The sequence below is a fragment of the Podarcis bocagei genome (genome assembly GCF_964188305.1).
Source record: "Podarcis bocagei genome assembly, chromosome: W".
Taxonomy (NCBI): domain Eukaryota; kingdom Metazoa; phylum Chordata; class Lepidosauria; order Squamata; family Lacertidae; genus Podarcis; species Podarcis bocagei.
The window spans coordinates 67,083,979-67,102,795 of record NC_138131.1 but is presented as its reverse complement, the minus strand read 5'-3'; the positions used below and the strand labels follow the sequence as shown (position 1 = coordinate 67,102,795).

At 46.3% G+C, this 18,817-nt stretch overlaps 1 protein-coding gene and 1 pseudogene across 2 annotated transcripts in view; both read left to right on the top strand.

Moving 5' to 3' along the window:
• The window catches only part of LOC308578132 (uncharacterized protein), a gene marked incomplete at both ends in the record, with an annotated part of 28,741 nt that extends 24,455 nt beyond the window's left edge, over window positions 1-4,286 (top strand). Inside the window, one exon of the mRNA XM_081178399.1 lies at window positions 4,264-4,286. Within this exon, the coding sequence (XP_081034525.1) occupies window positions 4,264-4,286 (23 nt within the window). The remainder of the gene's footprint in view (window positions 1-4,263) is intronic.
• Window positions 1-18,817, top strand: part of LOC308578273 (protein CIMAP1C-like) — a 277,961-nt pseudogene that overhangs the window by 218,982 nt on the left and 40,162 nt on the right. The gene's annotated exons all lie outside the window — the stretch shown is intronic.

Below are 18,817 nucleotides of genomic sequence, written 5' to 3'. Positions count from 1 at the left end.
TTTTTTTTATTTTTTATTTATTATTATTATTATTATTATTATTATTATTATTATTATTATTATTATTATTATTATTATCATCATCATCATCATTCTCATTATCCTCTTAATTTGCATCAGCCCTTGGTTGTAGCAATAAAACAACGAGATGATCTGCAAGGAATAGAAATGAAAAATCAATGATATCAAATACATTTGAGGGTTTTGAATCGAGAGTGGACCTTATTCTGACTGCCCCAGCTCAAAACCCGGCCGCCTTTGCCGTCACCTGCTCCTCTTGATCTGCCAAGAGAGGACTCTGGGGTAGTGGTTGGGCAACCCGGAACAGGCAATAAAGGAGGGGTAATCATCTCACGACAAACCTAGACAGCATCTTAAAAAGCAGAGACACCACCTTGCCAACAAGGTCAGTATAGTAAAAGCTATGTTTTCCCAGTAGTGATGTATGGAAGTGAGAGCTGGACCATAAAGAAGGCTGATCGCCGAAGAATTGATGCTTTTGAATTATGATGCTGGAGGAGACTCTTGAGAGTCCCATGGACTGCAAGAAGATCAAACCTATCCATTCTGAAGGAAATCAGCCCAGAGTGCTCACTGGAAGGACACATCCTGAAGCTGAGGCTCCAAGACTTTGGCCACCTCATGAGAAGAGAATCATAGAATCATAGAGTTGGAATAGACCACAAGGGCCATCGAGTCCAACCCCCTGCCAAGCAGGAAACACCATCAGAGCACTCCTGACATATGGTTGTCAAGCCTCTGCTTAAAGACCTCCAAAGTAGGAGACTCCACCACACTCCTTGGCAGCAAATTCCACTGTCAAACAGCTCTTACTGTCAGGAAGTTCTTCCTAATGTTTAGGTGGAATCTTCTTTCTTGTAGTTTGGATCCATTGCTCCGTGTCCGCTTCTCTGGAGCAGCAGAAAACAACCTTTCTCCCTCCTCTATGTGACATCCTTTTATATATTTGAACATGGCTATCATATCACCCCTTAACCTCCTCTTCTCCAGGCTAAACATTCCTCATAAGGCATCGTTTCCAGGCCTTTGACCATTTTGGTTGCCCTCCTCTGGACACGTTCCAGTTTGTCAGTGTCCTTCTTGAATTGTGGTGCCCAGAACTGGACACAATACTCTAGGTGAGGTCTGACCAGAGCAGAATACAGTGGCACTATTACTTCCCTTGATCTAGATGCTATACTCCTATTGATGCAGCCCAGAATTGCATTGGCTTTTTTAGCTGCTGCGTCACACTGTTGGCTCATGTCAAGTTTATGGTCAACCAAGACTCCTAGATCCTTTTCACATGTACTGCTCTCAAGCCAGGTGTCCCCCATCTTGTTTTTGTGCCTCTCATTTTTTTTGCCCAAGTGTAATACTTTACATTTCTCCCTGTTAAAATTCATCTTGTTTGTTTTTGCCCAGTTCTCTAATCTGTCAAGGTCGTTTTGAAGTGTGATCCTGTCCTCTGGGGTGTTAGCCACCCCTCCCACTTTGGTGTCATCTGCAAATTTGATCAGGATGCCCTTGAATCCATCATCCAAGTCGTTGATAAAGATGTTGAATAAGACCGGGCCCAAGACAGAACCCTGTGGCACCCCACTAGTCGCTCTTCTCCAGGATGAAGAGGAACCATTGATGAGAATCCTTTGGGTTCGGTCAGTCAGCCAGTTACAAATCCACTGAGTGGTAGCATAGTCAAGACCGCATTTTACCAGCTTCTTTACAAGAATATCATGGGGCACCTTGTCAAATGCCTTGCTGAAATCAAGGTAGGCTACATCCACTGCGTTCCCTTCATCTACCAGGCTTGTAATTCTGTCAAAAAAGGAGATCAGGTTAGTCTGACATGACTTATTTTTCAGAAATCCATGCTGACTATTGGTATCACAGCATTCCTTTCTAGGTGCTCACAGACTGTTTGCTTAATGATCTGCTCCAGAATCTTCCCTGGTATTGATGTCAGACTGACTGGGCGGTAATTATTTGGGTCCTCTCTTTTCCCCTTTTTGAAAATAGGGACAACATTTTCCCTCCTCCAGTCTGCCGGGACTTCGCCTGTTCTCCAGGAATTCTCAAAGATGACTGCCAGTGGTTCTGAGATCACATCTGCCAGTTCTTTTAATACTCTTGGATGCAGTTCATCTGGCCCTGGAGACTTGAATACATCTAAACTAGCCAAGTATTCTTGTACTATCTCCTTAGTTATTCTGGGCTGTGTTTCCTTTGCTGAATCATTTGCTCCAAATTCTTCAGGTCGGGCATTGTTTTCTTTATCGGAGAAGACTGAGGCAAAGAAGGCATTGAGGAGTTCAGCCCTTTCTGTGTCCCCTGTTTGCATTTCACCATCTTCTCCTCTGAGTGACCCCACTGTTTCTTTGTTCTTCCTTTTGCTACGAACATACCCATAAAAGCCTTTTTTGTTGCTTTTAACCTCTCTAGCCAGCCTGAGTTCATTCTGTGCTTTAGCTTTTCTGACTTTGTGTCTACACGTGCTGGCTATTTGTTTGAATTCCTCTTTGGTGGTTTCCCCCCTTTTCCAGTTTTTGTACACATCCTTTTTTAATCTTAACTCAGTTAAAAGTTCTTTAGATAGCCACCCTGGCTTCTTTAGGCACCTTCCATGTTTCAGTCTCATTGGTATTGCCTGACGTTGTGCTTTTACTATCTCCCTCTTAACAAACTCCCAGCCATCATGAACTCCCTTTCCTTTTAGTATTACTGTCCATGGGATCTCACCCAGCATTTCCTGGATTTCCTGGAAAAGACCCTGGTGTTGGGAAAGATGGAGGGCACAAGGAGAAGGGGACAACGGAGGACGAGATGGTGGGACAGTGTTCTCGAAGCTACCAGCATGAGTTGGACCAAACTGCGGGAGGCAGTGGAAGACAGAAGTGCCTGGCATGCTCTGGTCCAGGGGGTCACGAAGAGTTGGACACGACTAAACAACAACACAATCATCTCCTCAAGGCTTTTTATAAAGCACATGCACTACTGATTTGGTGCTACATGGGACATGAGCGTTTCCCATGTGGAATCTGTCGGAATCGTCCCTCGAGTCCAGTCCAGGGCGAGACATTTGATCTTGCAAGGTTCAAAGCTGTCGGCATTTTGGGATTGCTTGGTGATGCAGATCAGGTGCTGGAGAGTCGAAATGGGACGGTGGGAAATTTCCTGATAGCAGTCAAGTTGTTCTGACACTTGAGATCATTTAGGCACTGACAGATTAGACCAGGCATCCCCAGCCGTCGGCCCTTCAGATGTTTTGGACTATAATTCCCATCATCCCTGACCACTGGTCCTGTGAGGTAGGGATCATGGGAGTTGTAGGACAAAAACATCTGGAGGGCCGCAGGTTGGGAATGCCTGGATTAGACTGTTTGCTTGACTAAAACCCAAAGTCAGTATCTGTTGTGGGGATAAGCCACAAGAGGGAAGCTCTTTGGCAAAGATTCCCACATTGCAGGGGGTAAGCCTAGATGAGCCTCGTGGCCCTTTCAAACTCCCTAGTTCTATGATTATATATTAGCAATTGCTTCATCATTGAGGAAAGCTGTGATGGTTCATGCGCTTCGTAAATTCTGGCCTTTTCCTGCGATGTTTGGGAAAGATGGGCTTTGTCTACTGTTTATCGGCCTGTGTTTTGCTGCGCCTCACGTGCTTCCTGCTCAAGTGACCCTCAAATGTATTTTATACAATGGACTTTTTATTTCCATTCTTGATTGATATTTATTACGGCCATTGGCCCGTCACACGACAGTTTCCCACCAACATATATATACTTAAACCTCCAAATTTAAAACAGCTAAAAACTTACAAGAACAGACAAGAACCAAAGCAAAATAAGCAAAAGACCCAACAACATACATTACAATAAATTTGCAACATAGACATCGTCTTCTGCTCATAAATTAATAAAAGACATCAGTGGTGATATCACCTAGTTACATCCTAAAACATATATCATGGTTTAAAAGGGTCATCTGAGCCGCACAGGAGTCCGTTTTTCTTCTTTAGGGATAGGACGCTGATCAAGAATCTGGCAACCGTGAGTGATCTTAGGGGATCTTCATCATTTAGTAGATATCTCAGTTTGGCTTCATTCCAATCATCGGCGATTCCCTTTAGATATGGATCAAGAAACTTGCTCCTGGCCGATGAGTGAGAAGCACAATCAAAGATTATGTGATGCAACGATTCCGGTGCCCCACAATTACAATCACATAAGAGCGATATCTGTCCATTGGAAAATCTATTTCTCAGCATGTTCGATGGGATGGCGTTGAATCTTGCCTTTATAAAGGCATATCTATGAGTTGAAGAAGTTAAGGAATTCAAATAGTTTGGGAGCCTTAAGAGGGGTAATAAACCAAGGTTTTGAGGTGAGCAGGTACCATTGCCCAACACCATTTTCTGCTGCAAGTCCATCTCCTCTAGTTTACAGGTTACTGTTCTTTTAGCTGGAACTATGTCCTGCTCTAGTAATTTAGATGGGGAGATTCCCATTGCCGTAATTTTCAGTTGTAAATTTTTTACCCATGGGCTCTGGAAATCATCTCTCCACATACATTGTATCAAATACAAGTTTGGGAGATTGTGCCATAGAGATAACCAGTGACAGAGTATGTGCTTCCACAGGGCGTTTTCCAGGGATACAATATTAAGTTCCATGTGTAACGCTGTATTACTTACACAGTTGGGCAGTTTCAATATCCCTCTTAAAAACTGATTTTGAATAACCTGTAGGTGAGATAGGTTGACAAAAGTCCCCCAAGTTGAGATGGCATAAGCAATTGTCGGGATCACCTTGGCCTTGAACACTTTCAACGCCGATGGGATGTGGAGGGCTCCATCGGTGAAGAAGAATCGCAAGATCGCCAAGGAGATAGCTTTGGCTCTGTTTGTAACATAAGCTACATGGGCCTTCCATCTAAGGTTATGTTGTAACCAAACTCCCAAGTATTGGAATCTATAAACTGGTTCGATGACTCTCCCATCAATTCTCCAATTATGGAGTTTCCGGCTCTTTGAGAAAACTAGGATCTTAGATTTTCCATAATTAATTGTAAGGGAATTTGTGTTACAATATGATCCAAAAAATTTTAAGGCCCTCCTGAGACCTACTCTAGAAAAGGAGAGGATGACTGCGTCATCCGCATATAGTAACAGAGGGCAACGATAAAGTGCTAGGCGGGGTGCGTGAATCCTTTCTTGAGCCTCTGTTAGGGGAGTCCTCATGTCGCTTATGAATAAATTAAACAGGAATGGAGCCAATATACAGCCCTGTCGGACACCTCTGTTAATGGGAATTGAATTGGTGAGATCGCCCTCCGGAGTGAGTCTCACTCTGGCCACTGAGTTCTCATGGAGTTTAATTATTAGCCAGAGAAGCCTTCTGTCGATGCCCCAGCGGGTGAGTTTTTCCCAGAGGATGTTCCTGGGGATACTATCGAATGCTGCCTTTAGATCAATGAATGCCACACAGAGTTGGCCACCCTTTGGGGTGGAATATTTCCAGGCAAGATGCTGTAAAATTAGAATATGATTAATTGTTGACTGTTTTGGGCGAAATCCAGCTTGTTCGGGCCCAATTAATTTTTTCTCTTCGGCCCATTGGGTAAGTCTGTTCAACAGGAAGCGGGCATACAGTTTCCCCACTATTGAGAGCAGACTGATATTTCTATAATTTCCTGGGTCGTCTGGTGAGCCCTTTTTGTGGATTGGAACGATAATAGCGTCCTTCCATACTTCCGGGATCATTCCAGAGTTGTTAACGGCATCAAAAATGGTCGCCAGGACTTAAGCCCACCAGTCCGCATGGTATTTTATAGCTTCTGCCGGGATCAGGTCTGGCCCAGGCGCTTTCCCTGTTTTGAGTTTAACGATCAAATCATGGATGTCCTCCGGATCAGTGGGGGGCCAGAGGGGAAGCTGTTCTTGAAATTCATCTCTTGTGTTAGCAGTACAGTCAGTTGTGGCAAAATAATTTTTTAAGTATGATTCCCAAACCGGGGCAGGAATAATAGTTAAAGGGTATCTTTTAGTTCTTTTATTTACCAGGAGCCAAAATTGTCTGGAGTTCCGTAATGATGAGGCTTCTATGATTGCCCGCCATTGATTCACTTGCCATTCCTGTCTAGCTCCCTTTTGAATTTGCTTGTAGGCCGATTTTGCTTGGAAATATTCTTTTGGCAGGACCGTTGCTTTATATTCTTTGTAGATGTTACCAAGAAGTTGTCTAGCCTGTTTACAAGCACTATTGAACCACAATGCACCTATCTTCCTTTGTGTTCGATTTATTTTAGGCGTCGGAACAGAGAAGAAGGACGATAGATCTTCTGACAGATTCGAGAATAGTCTTAGAGTTTGGTCATAATCGTAGTAGTCCTCAATTAAGCCTGAATATGCTTGTTTTAGCCCTTGTTGGAAATATGCTGAGTATTTTTGGGCCTGTAATTCGGACCATTTAACACTTTTGATTTGCAATACTGAGTTCGTAATCAGATGTGTTGGGTGCCTGTCTCCATCTGGGGTCCAGTCTATAGTCATTGTGGCGACCAACGGTAGGTGGTCGCTCAGTTGAATATTTTCAACTTTAAAATGGGAAAATTTGGGGAAAATGTCATGAGATACTAACATATAATCCAGGACACTGTTTGCAGAGGAGCTTATGTGTGTAAAATCACCCGGTACGTCTGGTGGGCAGTTCCCGTTTAGAATCACTAAGTTTAGACGTAGTACCAATTGGTAAAGAAGGGTTCCTGCTTCATTTACCCTTTTGTCTTTGGAAAGTCTTTGAGTATGGAGGGCGAGGTCATTAATGAATTCTGGAGTTATCCACCATTTGGCTTTGATTAAAGACTCCCAGTTTGTTGCAATGCGAGCATTGAAGTCCCCTGCTATAACATTGGGTATATTGGGGTATTTGGAGAGACAAAGAGTAAGATGTTCCTCCAAAATTCCCCATTTATTGTATAAGTCTGCAGTGTTGCCTCCAGGAGGAAGATAGACATTTGTTATAACAAGTTCAAATTTTTTCCCCGTAATCAGGGCTGTAATTGCAAAGGTGGAAGCATTTACAAGCGTGAGTTTTGCCTGTATTTTCAAGGAAATTGCTATAACTAATCCTCCACTAGGCCGGCCTCCTTTAGTAGACGGGCATGCCGGTAATGATGTAACATCAAAACCATTAATATCTACTCTCCCCTCTTCCCATGTTTCTTGTAAAAGAATTACTTGGTGTAAGTTTATTAGTTTTACAAGGTCCGGGTCAGATTTTTTCCCCTTCCAACCTGCTATGTTCCAGCTTAAAAAGGAGAACGGGGGGGGGGGGGGAGATTTGACTGGGGTTTGGGTAGTCACAATGGAGAAGGGGGGAACGCTGATCTTGGGTTGTCAGATTTAAAGAAGTCAGTAATTTTCCTTTGACTAATAGTAGATGACTTCTCTCCTTTTGACGCAGGTGTGCCTCTTGAGCTGTTTATAATTTTGCTCTGCTCGCTCGGTCCTATAGGGGTAGTGTCCTGGTTTGGTCTGATCTCCTCTCTGAAATCCCTTGTTTTATCAGAGAGCTTATCACCTAGGGGGGCAGAGATTAGGTCGGTACAAGTTTTAGCTATTATTAGATTTTCCTTCCATGGGTATATCATCTTATTTATATGGCCCAAGGGGTCTTCTGTCCAGTCCGTATCGATAACAGATTGAACTTCTAGATCATCAGCTAGGGATTCTCCGTCCGATAATGATGACTCCAGGTCAGGCATTGAGGAATGTGTCGAAATTTTGTTTACATTTTGCTGTTCTTTAGTAGATATATCCATTCCGGTTGGTACAGGATGAGCTGGTTCCAAATTAACTAATGAAGGTGGCGGGACGATTGTCTGTATCGTTGCCTTGGATTTTATAGACCTATTTTGGGGCTGTGGGCTAAATTGGAGAAGGTCCACCGAGCCTTCAATGGCCCTGTTTGTTTGAATTTCTTTGTTTCCTATTTTACTTTTGGCCTGAAACATCTTCTCTCTTAATTTGTCTAATTTATTTATTATTTTTTCTTTTTCTTGTGATTGTAATTCATCAAATGAATTCATAAGGGCGCTTTCACCACTGGATATTCTGGAACTACCCAAATTCATTCCTAGTTGTGGGCTGCAGACGATCTCCTCCGTTCTCTGTGGGGAGAGCAAGATCTCTTTGTCTGGCGATTTTATAGAGCTTGTTTCTGAATCTAATGTCTCTTTCCCTTTTTCCACAAGTAGTGGATTTACTATGCTGTCCGCAAAAACCCTTGTGGGTATGATTTTTGTTTTTATGAATTTCCATTTTTCTCTTATTATTAATAAGGGTAATCTCAGCGAATGGAAGGCTAAAATAACTTTGTAAGGGCCATTTGATTGAGTTAGCGGAAGTAAAGCACGAAGATCGATATGAACTGTGCTTATTCTCAGGATTTTACTTAGGGCAATTTTAGCTCCTTCTAAGCTTGACCAGTCCCATATCTCTGACCTTATCGTTAGGCACACCTTCTTTGGTTGCAGTGTTAGATTTTGCTTACACATGAGATTGTTTAGTTTGTATTTTCTCATCCCCTTTGCCCCAGATTTTGGTGGGGCTATCCGTGGAGGTCCCCTCTGGTAGTTATTTTTGAGGGCAATTTTGGCATCCATATCCATCACTTTTTCAGTTAGCTTGGAAATTGAGCACGTCAGAAAGTCTATCTTTTTAAATATACAGTCCAGTGTCCTAATGACTAATTGTAAATGGGAGGACTCATTTCCCAGCTGGTTCTCTTTATCCTGGATCTTTTTTCCATCCACGTCGGACCCACCTTTAATGGGAGTGCTCGTTAGATTACAAGTGTGTAAGATGGTATTTTGGGGCTTGGGAATGGCTACATCCAAGTCACTTAGTGGAAGAAATCTATTGTGTGTAGTAACTGCTGCTTGAGGATTTGACTGGACTCTTCTTCCCTTAGCTTGTAGCTTGGGGCTAGGGAGAAGCAGTAATTCCTCTGCTTCTCTGAGGCGTTTCCTCTTGCCCATAGCCACAGTAAATATGAACTAAATAATATAAATAATACAGGAGAGAAGAAGGGAACTTCCTACCACAGTCAGTGATTTAGCTGTGCAGCTGAGTATTTAACTCCAGGGATTTCTCCACAGTTCGTTGAAGAGCTATAATAAGAGTAAAATTCCGATAGAGATTTACTCCTGTTGAGGGCTCTAGTAAATCTTCTCCAGCTCAGCCCTCTTCACGGTTAATTATACAAGTCAAGGGCTCTCAATTTAAATCTTTATCCGGTCCCCCGTCCCTCCCCTATTCGGTCTCTGGGGTAAGTGAAGGCAGGCTTTACTTAAAACAGAAGGGTCTCACCGCTTTGCGAACTTCCAGGCTTTTGTTTTGTTTAATTGGAACTTCTGTCTCCTTTCTTCTCACCTCTCTCTGCCGTAGACTTCTTCTTCGCCTCTCAAAGTGTAATTTCAGCAACCCGAAGCCTCACAGCCTCACAGCTTTCCACACTAGCTGGTAGGATGACGAAGTGCAGCTGGAGAAAGCGGCTCGGGAGGGAGGCTGGGTCCTCAAGCCCGTCGGGTTCAGCTGCTTGTCCAGGCACCTGAGGACTCCTATGGTCTCCTCTGGTCCTCCCCTGGCCTGGCTTCAAAACTTCGGCTTGGCTTCTTTCCCTTCCCCAAGTATTGAGACTCCGCTCAGACCCTGTCTCCAGGCTACAGCTACAGCAGCGGTGATCCAGTGCCCGGGAGTAATTTTAACCAACGCTTGCCTTCTAGTTCCTTGTGTAGCCGGTGATTCAGTGTCCTTCCAACAAGGGAGACAAATTGCTGTGTCACTTGTAGGTTTAAATGCCTTAGCTAGCAATTAAAACAGGTAAAAAGAAATTAATAAAACTGTTAAAAACTAATAAAAAACTGCACGACTAGCATGGAGCTTAGAGCAGGGCTGCCCTTGCCGGCGCCATCTTGGAAGCTCTCCCCCCACCTCTCGGGCGTGGAATTGGCATTTCTCCAGTTTGACCCACAGCTGATGCTCCTGCAGCCTTTTCAGCACTTTCTTGACATCTTTCAGATGCTGCTCCTCGTTCTCTGAGTAGATAAGTACGTCGTCCAGGAAGGCCACACAATTCTTGTACAGCAGGGACCCCAACACGTGGTTCATGAAAGCTTGAAATGTGCTGGAACCCGATTGTAATCCGAAGGGCATCACGAGGTACTCAAAGGCCCCCAGAGGGGTGAACATCGTGGTTTTCCATTCATCCCCCTCCCTCATCCTTATCAAATTGTACGCCCCTTGAAGGTCCAACTTGGTAAAAACCTTCCCTTTCCTTACCCTGGCCAAAATGTCATCAATTCTGGGCATAGGGAAGGTCACTGGTTCCGATACCCGGTTGACCGACCTATAATCTACGACCAAGCGGGGCTCCTTGGAGTCTCTTTTGTCCACAAAGAACACTGGACTGCCCCCCACCGCCCTTGATTCTCGTATAAAGCCCCTCTTCAGGTTCTTGTCAATGAACTTCCTCAACTCCTGCATCTCCCTGTCTGACATGGCGTACAGCTTACCCACTGGTAACTGAGCCCCTGGGAGTAGGTTGATCTGACAGTCAAAGGGCCTGTGAGGGGGTAGTCTATCCGCCTCTTTCTCACTGAAAACTTCTTCCAGGTCTGCATACTGAGGTGGTACTTATGGCAACGGAGAGGCCAAAGTTGCCATGAGTTCCAAGAAAAACAAACATGGAGTCCAGCACGCTTCCCTTTGCGCAGCTCTGCTGTCTGTCCGTGCTGATCCAAAAATCCTTCCTGCCTCTCCCTCTTGCCGGTAGCAGAGATAAACACAGCGGTGAAGCAATTGCAGTAATAAATTCAGACACAAAGGCGTTCCTTATCTTCTTAGCCTTTAATCATGAAGTTTAACAGCATAACTTCAAACCTGGTGAAAGCCACCCATCTTGCGTCCTCTCTCCGCAAAAGCGAAACCAGACTGAAACTCTCAGAGTCAATCCACTCCCATAAGAGTTTCTAACCACGCCTCAGGTAAGAGACGTCACACAGAACTCCTTAACCCTGTGAGTTCTGAAACCAATAACAGTACTCTCACCTTTTCTCCCACCGCTATCCCTGCCATCCTGGCTACTGCCATCCTCGGGGCTTCCCCTTCGTGGCAGTGCTCTACGCAGTGAGCTGACCCAAAGGTGACTGTCCGCTGGTGCCACCCCACTACTGGATCGTGCAGTGCCAGCCAGCTCATTCCCAGTATGATTGGTGGCCCTGCTAATGTGGCAACGTGAAAGGCAATTGTCTCAGTGTGTCTGGAGACCCTCGTTTTCATGGGAGGGGTCTAGTGGGTCACTCCCCCCCCCAAGAGTTCTCTCCCATCAATGGTTGTTACTTGCAGGGGGTGTTCGAGAGGCACCACCTGGAGTTGGTGTTCTAGTGCAAAATCCCTGCTAAAGAAGTTGCAAGAGCTGCCAGAATCCAGCAATGCCTTCACCTTAATAGGGTGTCCGTTGGGGAGTTCTAACACCACCTCTATGGCTATTGCTGCCCGGGGGGGGTCTGGTTTGGGCACCTTCACTGGTTGCTCGCCTGGCTGCTGTGCCCGCTCTCCTGCAGCCAAGCCTTGCCGTTTCCCTGCTCCTGCTCTCCCCCCGCGGCCCCCACCATTCCTTACCACGCTTTTCTCTGAGGGCAGACTCTGGCAAAATGTCCCGGCTGTAGGCAGAGAAAACACTTCCTGGTCGTTTTCCCCTCTTTCTTGCGAACCTCGCCGGAGTTTGAAACCCCGCGCACGCGCGCTCCTCCAATTTCCATTGGTTCCGCGGGCAGCACGGGTGGTGCAGGTGGCCCAGGCACGTCTGGAATGCGATTGTCATGCCAACGCTCCACTCTCCCTTCCCGCCTTTCCAGAGCGCGCGCCTCTTGGCGTACTCCCACAGCAAGCGCCATTTTAGTCAGCTGGTCCATCGATTGCGGGCGGGGCGAGCGGGAAAGTTCATCTTTTACCCAAGAGGCTAAGCCTTCCTCAAATAGCATTTGCACTGGTTCTGAACCCAGTTCCCACCCGAGTTTGTGGATTAGCATTGCAAATCGTGACCAGTACTCTCTCACTGATTGGTTCCCTTGTTTGCACTCCATCAGCTGCTGGCGTGTCACGCTTTGCTCCACATCACTTGAGAACATATGGTCCATGGCGCTAAAAAATTTCCTCAAGTTCTTTAAGGCGGCATTCTCCGATGCCATTAAGGGCCTAATCCATTCTCTGGCCCCGCCTTCCAGGTGCCCTATCACAAAAGCGACCCTCCCCCCATCGTCTGCAAAGTCCTCATACTGCAGGTCCAGCGCATATTGCACATCTGTCTTAAAAGCATTATAGTCTCTGGGGTTGCCTGAAAACTTCTGCACTAGTCCCGGTACCTTCCTTGCGATGGGGTTGGGCTTCCCCTGGGCATCCTGAGTCCGCCTTTCATCCAGCCGCGCCGCTACTATAGCCAGTTGCTGCTCCAACTCTCTGTTTCTCTCTTCGAGCGTTGGTTCCTTCCTGGCCCCTCTCCGGCGCCTGCTCCTCCAGCTTGACTCATGACACTGCCTCTGCTGCTCTCCGCACAAGCAACAAGGGACTGACGGATTGCTGTAATGGGAATTGGGGTTGCTTGTGCGTAAACTGCAAACTGCTGCAAGCTAGTCGTATAGCTAAAACTTTCCCTGGTTTGACAGCCCTTGAAACGCGACTGTCTTAGTCACTGGCAGAATCCGTCAGTGGGTGTGACCTAAATTTCTTCCAACATAAAAGTTGCTTGACTCCAAGTCTCCTCCTAGATTCTCTGCGTGGAAGCCTTCTGCGCAGCGTGGGCGTGCCAAGCGGAGGTCCTGTGCTCTCTCCGCTGATTTCACTGGAAGCGTTATATGTCAGGGATGTGTATACCTGTGAAGAGATCCAAGATTTAGAACCTCAAAGCCAAAGTGAGAGCATTTGGGTCAAAATTAAGGGAGAGAAACATAACAGAGACCTCATTGTGGGAGTTTAGTATAGATCCCCAAGCCAAACGGAGGACATAGATGATGCCTTCCTGGAACAGATGGCCAAGCATGCAAAAGGAAGGGAGATAGTAGTAATGGGGGACTTCAGTTACCCGGATATTTGTTGGATTTCAAACCCGGCCAAGAGCATAAGGTCAAACAGATTCCTCACTGGCCTTGCAGACAACTTCATTGTCCAGAAAGTGGGAGAAGCAACAAGAGGAACAGCCATTTTAGATCTGGTCCTAACCAATGTTGATGACCTGGTTAGTGGGGTAGAAGTGGAAGGATCATTAGGCGCGAGTGATCATGCTCTTCTGAAGTTTTCTATACAGCGGAAAGGAGCAGCCAAGCATACTAGGACTCAATTTCTTGACTTTAAGAAAGCCGACTTCATAAAACTTAGGGAAGTGCTGGGTGAGATCCCATGGACAGTAATACTAAAAGGAAAGGGAGTTCATGATGGCTGGGAGTTTGTTAAGAGGGAGATAGTAAAAGCAAAACGTCAGGCAATACCAATGAGATGGAAACATGGAAGGTGACCTAAAGAAGCCAGGGTGGCTATCTAAATAACTTTTAACTGAGTTAAGATTAAAAAAGGATGTGTACAAAAAATGGAAAAGGGGGGAAACCACCAAAGAGGAATTCAAACAAATAGCCAGCACGTGTAGACACAAAGTCAGAAAAGCTAAAGCACAGAATGAACTCAGGCTTGCTAGAGAGGTTAAAAGCAACAAAAAAGGCTTTTATGGGTATGTTCGTAGCAAAAGGAAGAACAAAGAAACAGTGGGGTCACTCAGAGGAGAAGATGGTGACACAGAAAGGGCTGAACTCCTCAATGCCTTCTTTGCCTCAGTCTTCTCCGATAAAGAAAACAATGCCCGACCTGAAGAATTTGGAGCAAATGATTCAGCAAAGGAAACACAGCCCAGAATAACTAAGGAGATAGTACAAGAATACTTGGCTAGTTTAGATGTATTCAAGTCTCCAGGGCCAGATGAACTTCATCCAAGAGTATTAAAAGAACTGGCAGATGTGATCTCAGAACCACTGGCAGTCATCTTTGAGAATTCCTGGAGAACAGGCGAAGTCCCGGCAGACTGGTGGAGGGCAAATGTTGTCCCTATTTTCAAAAAGGGGAAACGAGAGGACCCAAATAATTACAGCCCAGTCAGTCTGACATCAATACCAGGGAAGATTCTGGAGCAGATCATTAAGCAAACAGTCTGTGAGCACCTAGAAAGGAAAGCTGTGATCACCAATAGTCAGCATGGATTTCTGAAAAATAAGTCATGTCAGACTAACCTGATCTCGTTTTTTGACAGAATTACAAACCTGGTAGATGAAGGGAACGCAGTGGATGTAGCCTACCTTGATTTCAGCAAGGCATTTGACAAGGTGCCCCATGCTATTCTTATAAAGAAGCTGGTAAAATGCGGTCTTGACTATGCTACCACTCAGTGGATTTGTAACTGGCTGACTGACCGAACCCAAAGGGTGCTCATCAATGCTTCCTCTTCATCCTGGAGAAGAGTGACTAGTGGGGTGCCACAGGGTTCTGTCTTGGGCCCGGTCTTATTCAACATCTTTATCAACAACTTGGATGATGGATTCAAGGGCATCCTGATCAAATTTGCAGATGACACCAAAGTGGGAGGGGTGGCTAACACCCCAGAGGACAGGATCACACTTCAAAACGACCTTGACAGATTAGAGAACTGGGCCAAAACAAACAAGATGAATTTTAACAGGGAGAAATGTAAAGTATTGCACTTGGGCAAAAAAAATGAGAGGCACAAATACAAGATGGGTGACACCTGGCTTGAGAGCAGTACATGTGAAAAGGATCTAGGAGTCTTGGTTGACCACAAACTTGACATGAGCCAACAGTGTGACGCGGCAGCTAAAAAAGCCAATGCAATTCTGGGCTGCATCAATAGGAGTATAGCATCTAGATCAAGGGAAGTAATAGTGCCACTGTATTCTGCTCTGGTCAGACCTCACCTGGAGTACTGTGTCCAGTTCTGGGCACCACAGTACAAGAAGGACACTGACAAACTGGAACGTGTCCAGAGGAGGGCAACCAAAATGGTCAAAGGCCTGGAAACGATGCCTTATGAGGAACGGCTAAGGGAGCTGGGCATGTTTAGCTTGGAGAAGAGGAGGTTAAGGGGTTATATGATAGCCATGTTCAAATATAGAAAAGGATGTCATATAGAGGAGAGAGAAAGGTTGTTTTCTGCTGCTCCAGAGAAGCGGACATGGAGCAATGGATCCAAACTACAAGAAAGAAGATTCCACCTAAACATTAGGAAGAACTTCCTGACAGTGAGAGCTGTTCGACAGTGGAATTTGCTGCCAAGGAGTGTGGTGGAGTCTCCTACTTTGGAGGTCTTTAAGCAGAGGCTTGACAACCATATGTCAGGAGTGCTCTGATGGTGTTTCCTGCTTGGCAGGGGGTTGGACTCGATGGCCCTTGTGGTCTCTTCCAATTCTATGATTCTATGATTCTATGATTCAAAGATGATAAAGCTCTGATTGGGCTTTTTTCAAATTGGTGTTTTTGGGGTTAGAATGCACATTCAACCAAAAATCGCAGGTGACATGTTTGTTACCAGCCCAAATCAAGCATAGGTGTTTTGGTTCCATCTCAATAGTAAAAGGACGAATAAGCTTCGATTGCTCTTTCGGTGTTCATTCACCCACAAATAGCAAAGTTGTGCAATAAGCCTAAACAAAGCCAAACAGGTTGTTTTGTTTTCCAACTACATAGAAAAAAGAATTTTGGATTGCGTTTACTTCATTTCGTGTTTTTTGCTTTTAATGCACATTGACACAGAAATCGCAAAGTGTGTGTAATGAGACCAAAATAACACAACACCATCTTTTCGCTTCCATATGCATAGAGAGAAGACATATAAGCTTTGATTGGGCTTTTTTCAATTCACATGGTGTTATTTGGGTGTGCGCCAGAATCACCCCAAACCAATGGAAAAAGGGTATTTTGGGTTCCATCTACATAAAAAGAAGATGATAAAGCTCTGATTGGGCTTATTTCAAATTGGTGTTTTTGTTTGTTTTTTATGTTTTTTTTAAAGATATTTTATTAAATTTTCACAGTAAAAGACAAAAAAAGTACGAAATCACACAAAACAAAAAACAATACGATACAAAAATACAGACATAAAACATACAACATAGTTAAACCAAACTTCCATAACCCTCTTTCTTGACCCCCCTCGCCTCTCCCTTTCCTGTGTTCCCATTTACCAAATCATGTTCAGCAATGCTTCACCTTCTCTCAGAATTTGTTTTAAATTAAACTTTTCAGCTATTATGTCTCCAATTTTACCCTTTGTTATCAAATATTTAGATATTTAAACTTGACATAATATTATTCAAATTTCATCTTTGTTCTTATAGTTCAGTTATTTTCATATTTCGTTCAACTAGGTTACTAATGCCATGTTGTCTTTATATCCTGCATCATTCTAACATTCATACATTTTACAGTACTTTTGCAAATAGTCCTTAAATTTTTTCCAGTCCTCTTCCACTGTCTCTTCTCCCAGGTCTCGCATTCTGCCAGTCATTTCTGCCAATTCCACGTAGTCAATCAGTTGCATCTGCCATTCTTCCAGAGTGGGCAAATCTTCTGTCTTCCAGTACTTTGCGATGAGTATTCTTGCTGCTGTTGTCGCATACATAAATAAAATTCTGTCCTTCTTTAGCACCCTCTGGCCAACAATGCCCAAAAGGAAGGCCTCTGGTTTCTTAGGGAAGGTATATTTAAATACCTTTTTTAGTTCATTATTGTCAGAGCTGCCCAGGGTCCCAGCTCACAAAGGACCAACGCCAGTCCGTTGTTATATACAAAAGTCTTTATTGAAGTTCAGTTTGTCTTTCACATCAGGAGCGTGCAGCTCTACGTCTGAGACTCTAGACCGCCGAAGCTCCGTCTGAGTTTCCTCCCTCCAGACACCAGTTTAAGACCCTAGCCTTGCTCCACCTCTTCCTTTGCTCTTTCCTCCTCTGGGTCCGCCTGTCAGCTGGGGTCTCGCCCTTCCTAGACTCTTCTGACGCTGAGTCCCCTGAGTCTTCCCCCTGCCTCCGGCGGGCTTTAGGACCTGGTTCCCCATCCGGGTTTTCTGCTGTCCCGCGCGCCTGTACATTCGAACTTGGCGCGCGCGCCCAGCTGGCAACCCTCCTCCTGACCGTTACACTGCTCCTGTCACTGCTTCCCCCTTCGGGGAGGCCAGCTGGACCTGACCTCCCCTCTGTTCCCCCACTCTCCGACAGAGGCGTGGTCAGTCCCGACTCTTCTTCTCTCCCTGCTGGAGGAGACGCTGCCCCTGACACCTGGGACTCTTCCCCCCCACTATGCTCTGGTGGGGAAGCTGGTCCTGATCTCCAGCTGCTGCTTTGGGAGTCCCCGCTGGCCCCTTGTTTCTGGTGTGTCTCCCCTGGGACCCCCCTTGCCCCCTACGCTGCCCTCAGATCCTTCCCCTTCGCTCTCCATCTCCTCTCTCCCCTGTACCTCTGCTCCTGAGCCCCTGACATCCATCCCGCCATCGAAGCCCCCCTTCCCCCCTTCCCCTCTTCTGGGGCGGGTTCCTGGTGCTCCAGTGCTGTGGGGGTGAGTGCGGGATACAGTTCCTTCCCCCCTGGCGTGCAGCCGACCAGTTGGATCCGGCCAGCCCGTAATGGGCTCGCCGACGTCGATCTCCTCTGCTTCCATCTCTCTGCATTCGTGTTCGAACCCAAGGTCCTCCCCCAACACGTCCATGTCCGTCTCTCCCCGTTACCTCGGGTGATGCTGCGTGCCAGGGCCCCCTTAGCAGTTCCCTGCTCCACCCCACCTCCGGTTGAGTGTCCCACCAATAAGAGCGGTCTGTGGCAGACCCCAAGAGTGATCCCTCCGGGGAGCTTGTGTCTGGCGCCGTTTCCTCAGCAGATGAGAACCCCTGGAACGTGCTGGTTGAAAGTGTGGGTGTGAAAATCTGCCGGCATAGGTCTGTGCGGGAAGAGTGCATGGAACTCGTCTTTGAGGTAGTGCTCCTCCAAGGCATAGTCCGGCACCCACCTGTTGGTGCTGGCCGGGGTACCTTCCCTGGCGAGGAGATATTCAACTCCCTCTTTCCCCCATCTTGAGTCTAAAATCTCCGTGACCTCGTTGAGTGGTGCCGCCCTCGGTGACCCCTCCCCCGTTGGCGACTTTCTAAGTGGGCGAGGTGCGGTCCCTGGCGCGTGAAACCTGTGGGGTTCCTTGTAGGGTGTGAGGACTGACCTATGAAATACCGGGTGCATTCTGGAGCCCTCCGGGAGTGTCAACCGGAAGGCCACTGGGTTGATTTGTGCCTCGACTTGGTATGGCCCTAACTGCTTGTGTTTGAGCTTCTTCTTAGCTAACGTTCTGGCCGGCACTGCCTGGGCCGCTAACCAGACCCAGTCCCCCACCTGGATGTCTTCCCCGACTCTCCTGTGCCTGTCTGCCTGCACTTTGTAGGCGTGTTTTGCTAGTTCCAAGGTCCTTCGGAGTTGCTCGTGGACCTCCTGTAACTCTGCTGCCAAGTGCTCTGCTCCCCGTGGCTCCCCCTCCCCCTTCGTGTCTAACCCCGGGAAGGTTCTGGGATGCCGCCCATTGTTGGCGAAGAACGGTGTCACCCCTGTAGACCCATGCTTCATGTTGTTGTAGGCAAACTCGGCCAGCGGTAGGTAGTCAACCAAGGTCGAGGGCTGTTGATTCGCGTAGCATCGCAGGTACTGCTGCATGATGGCGTTGACCCACT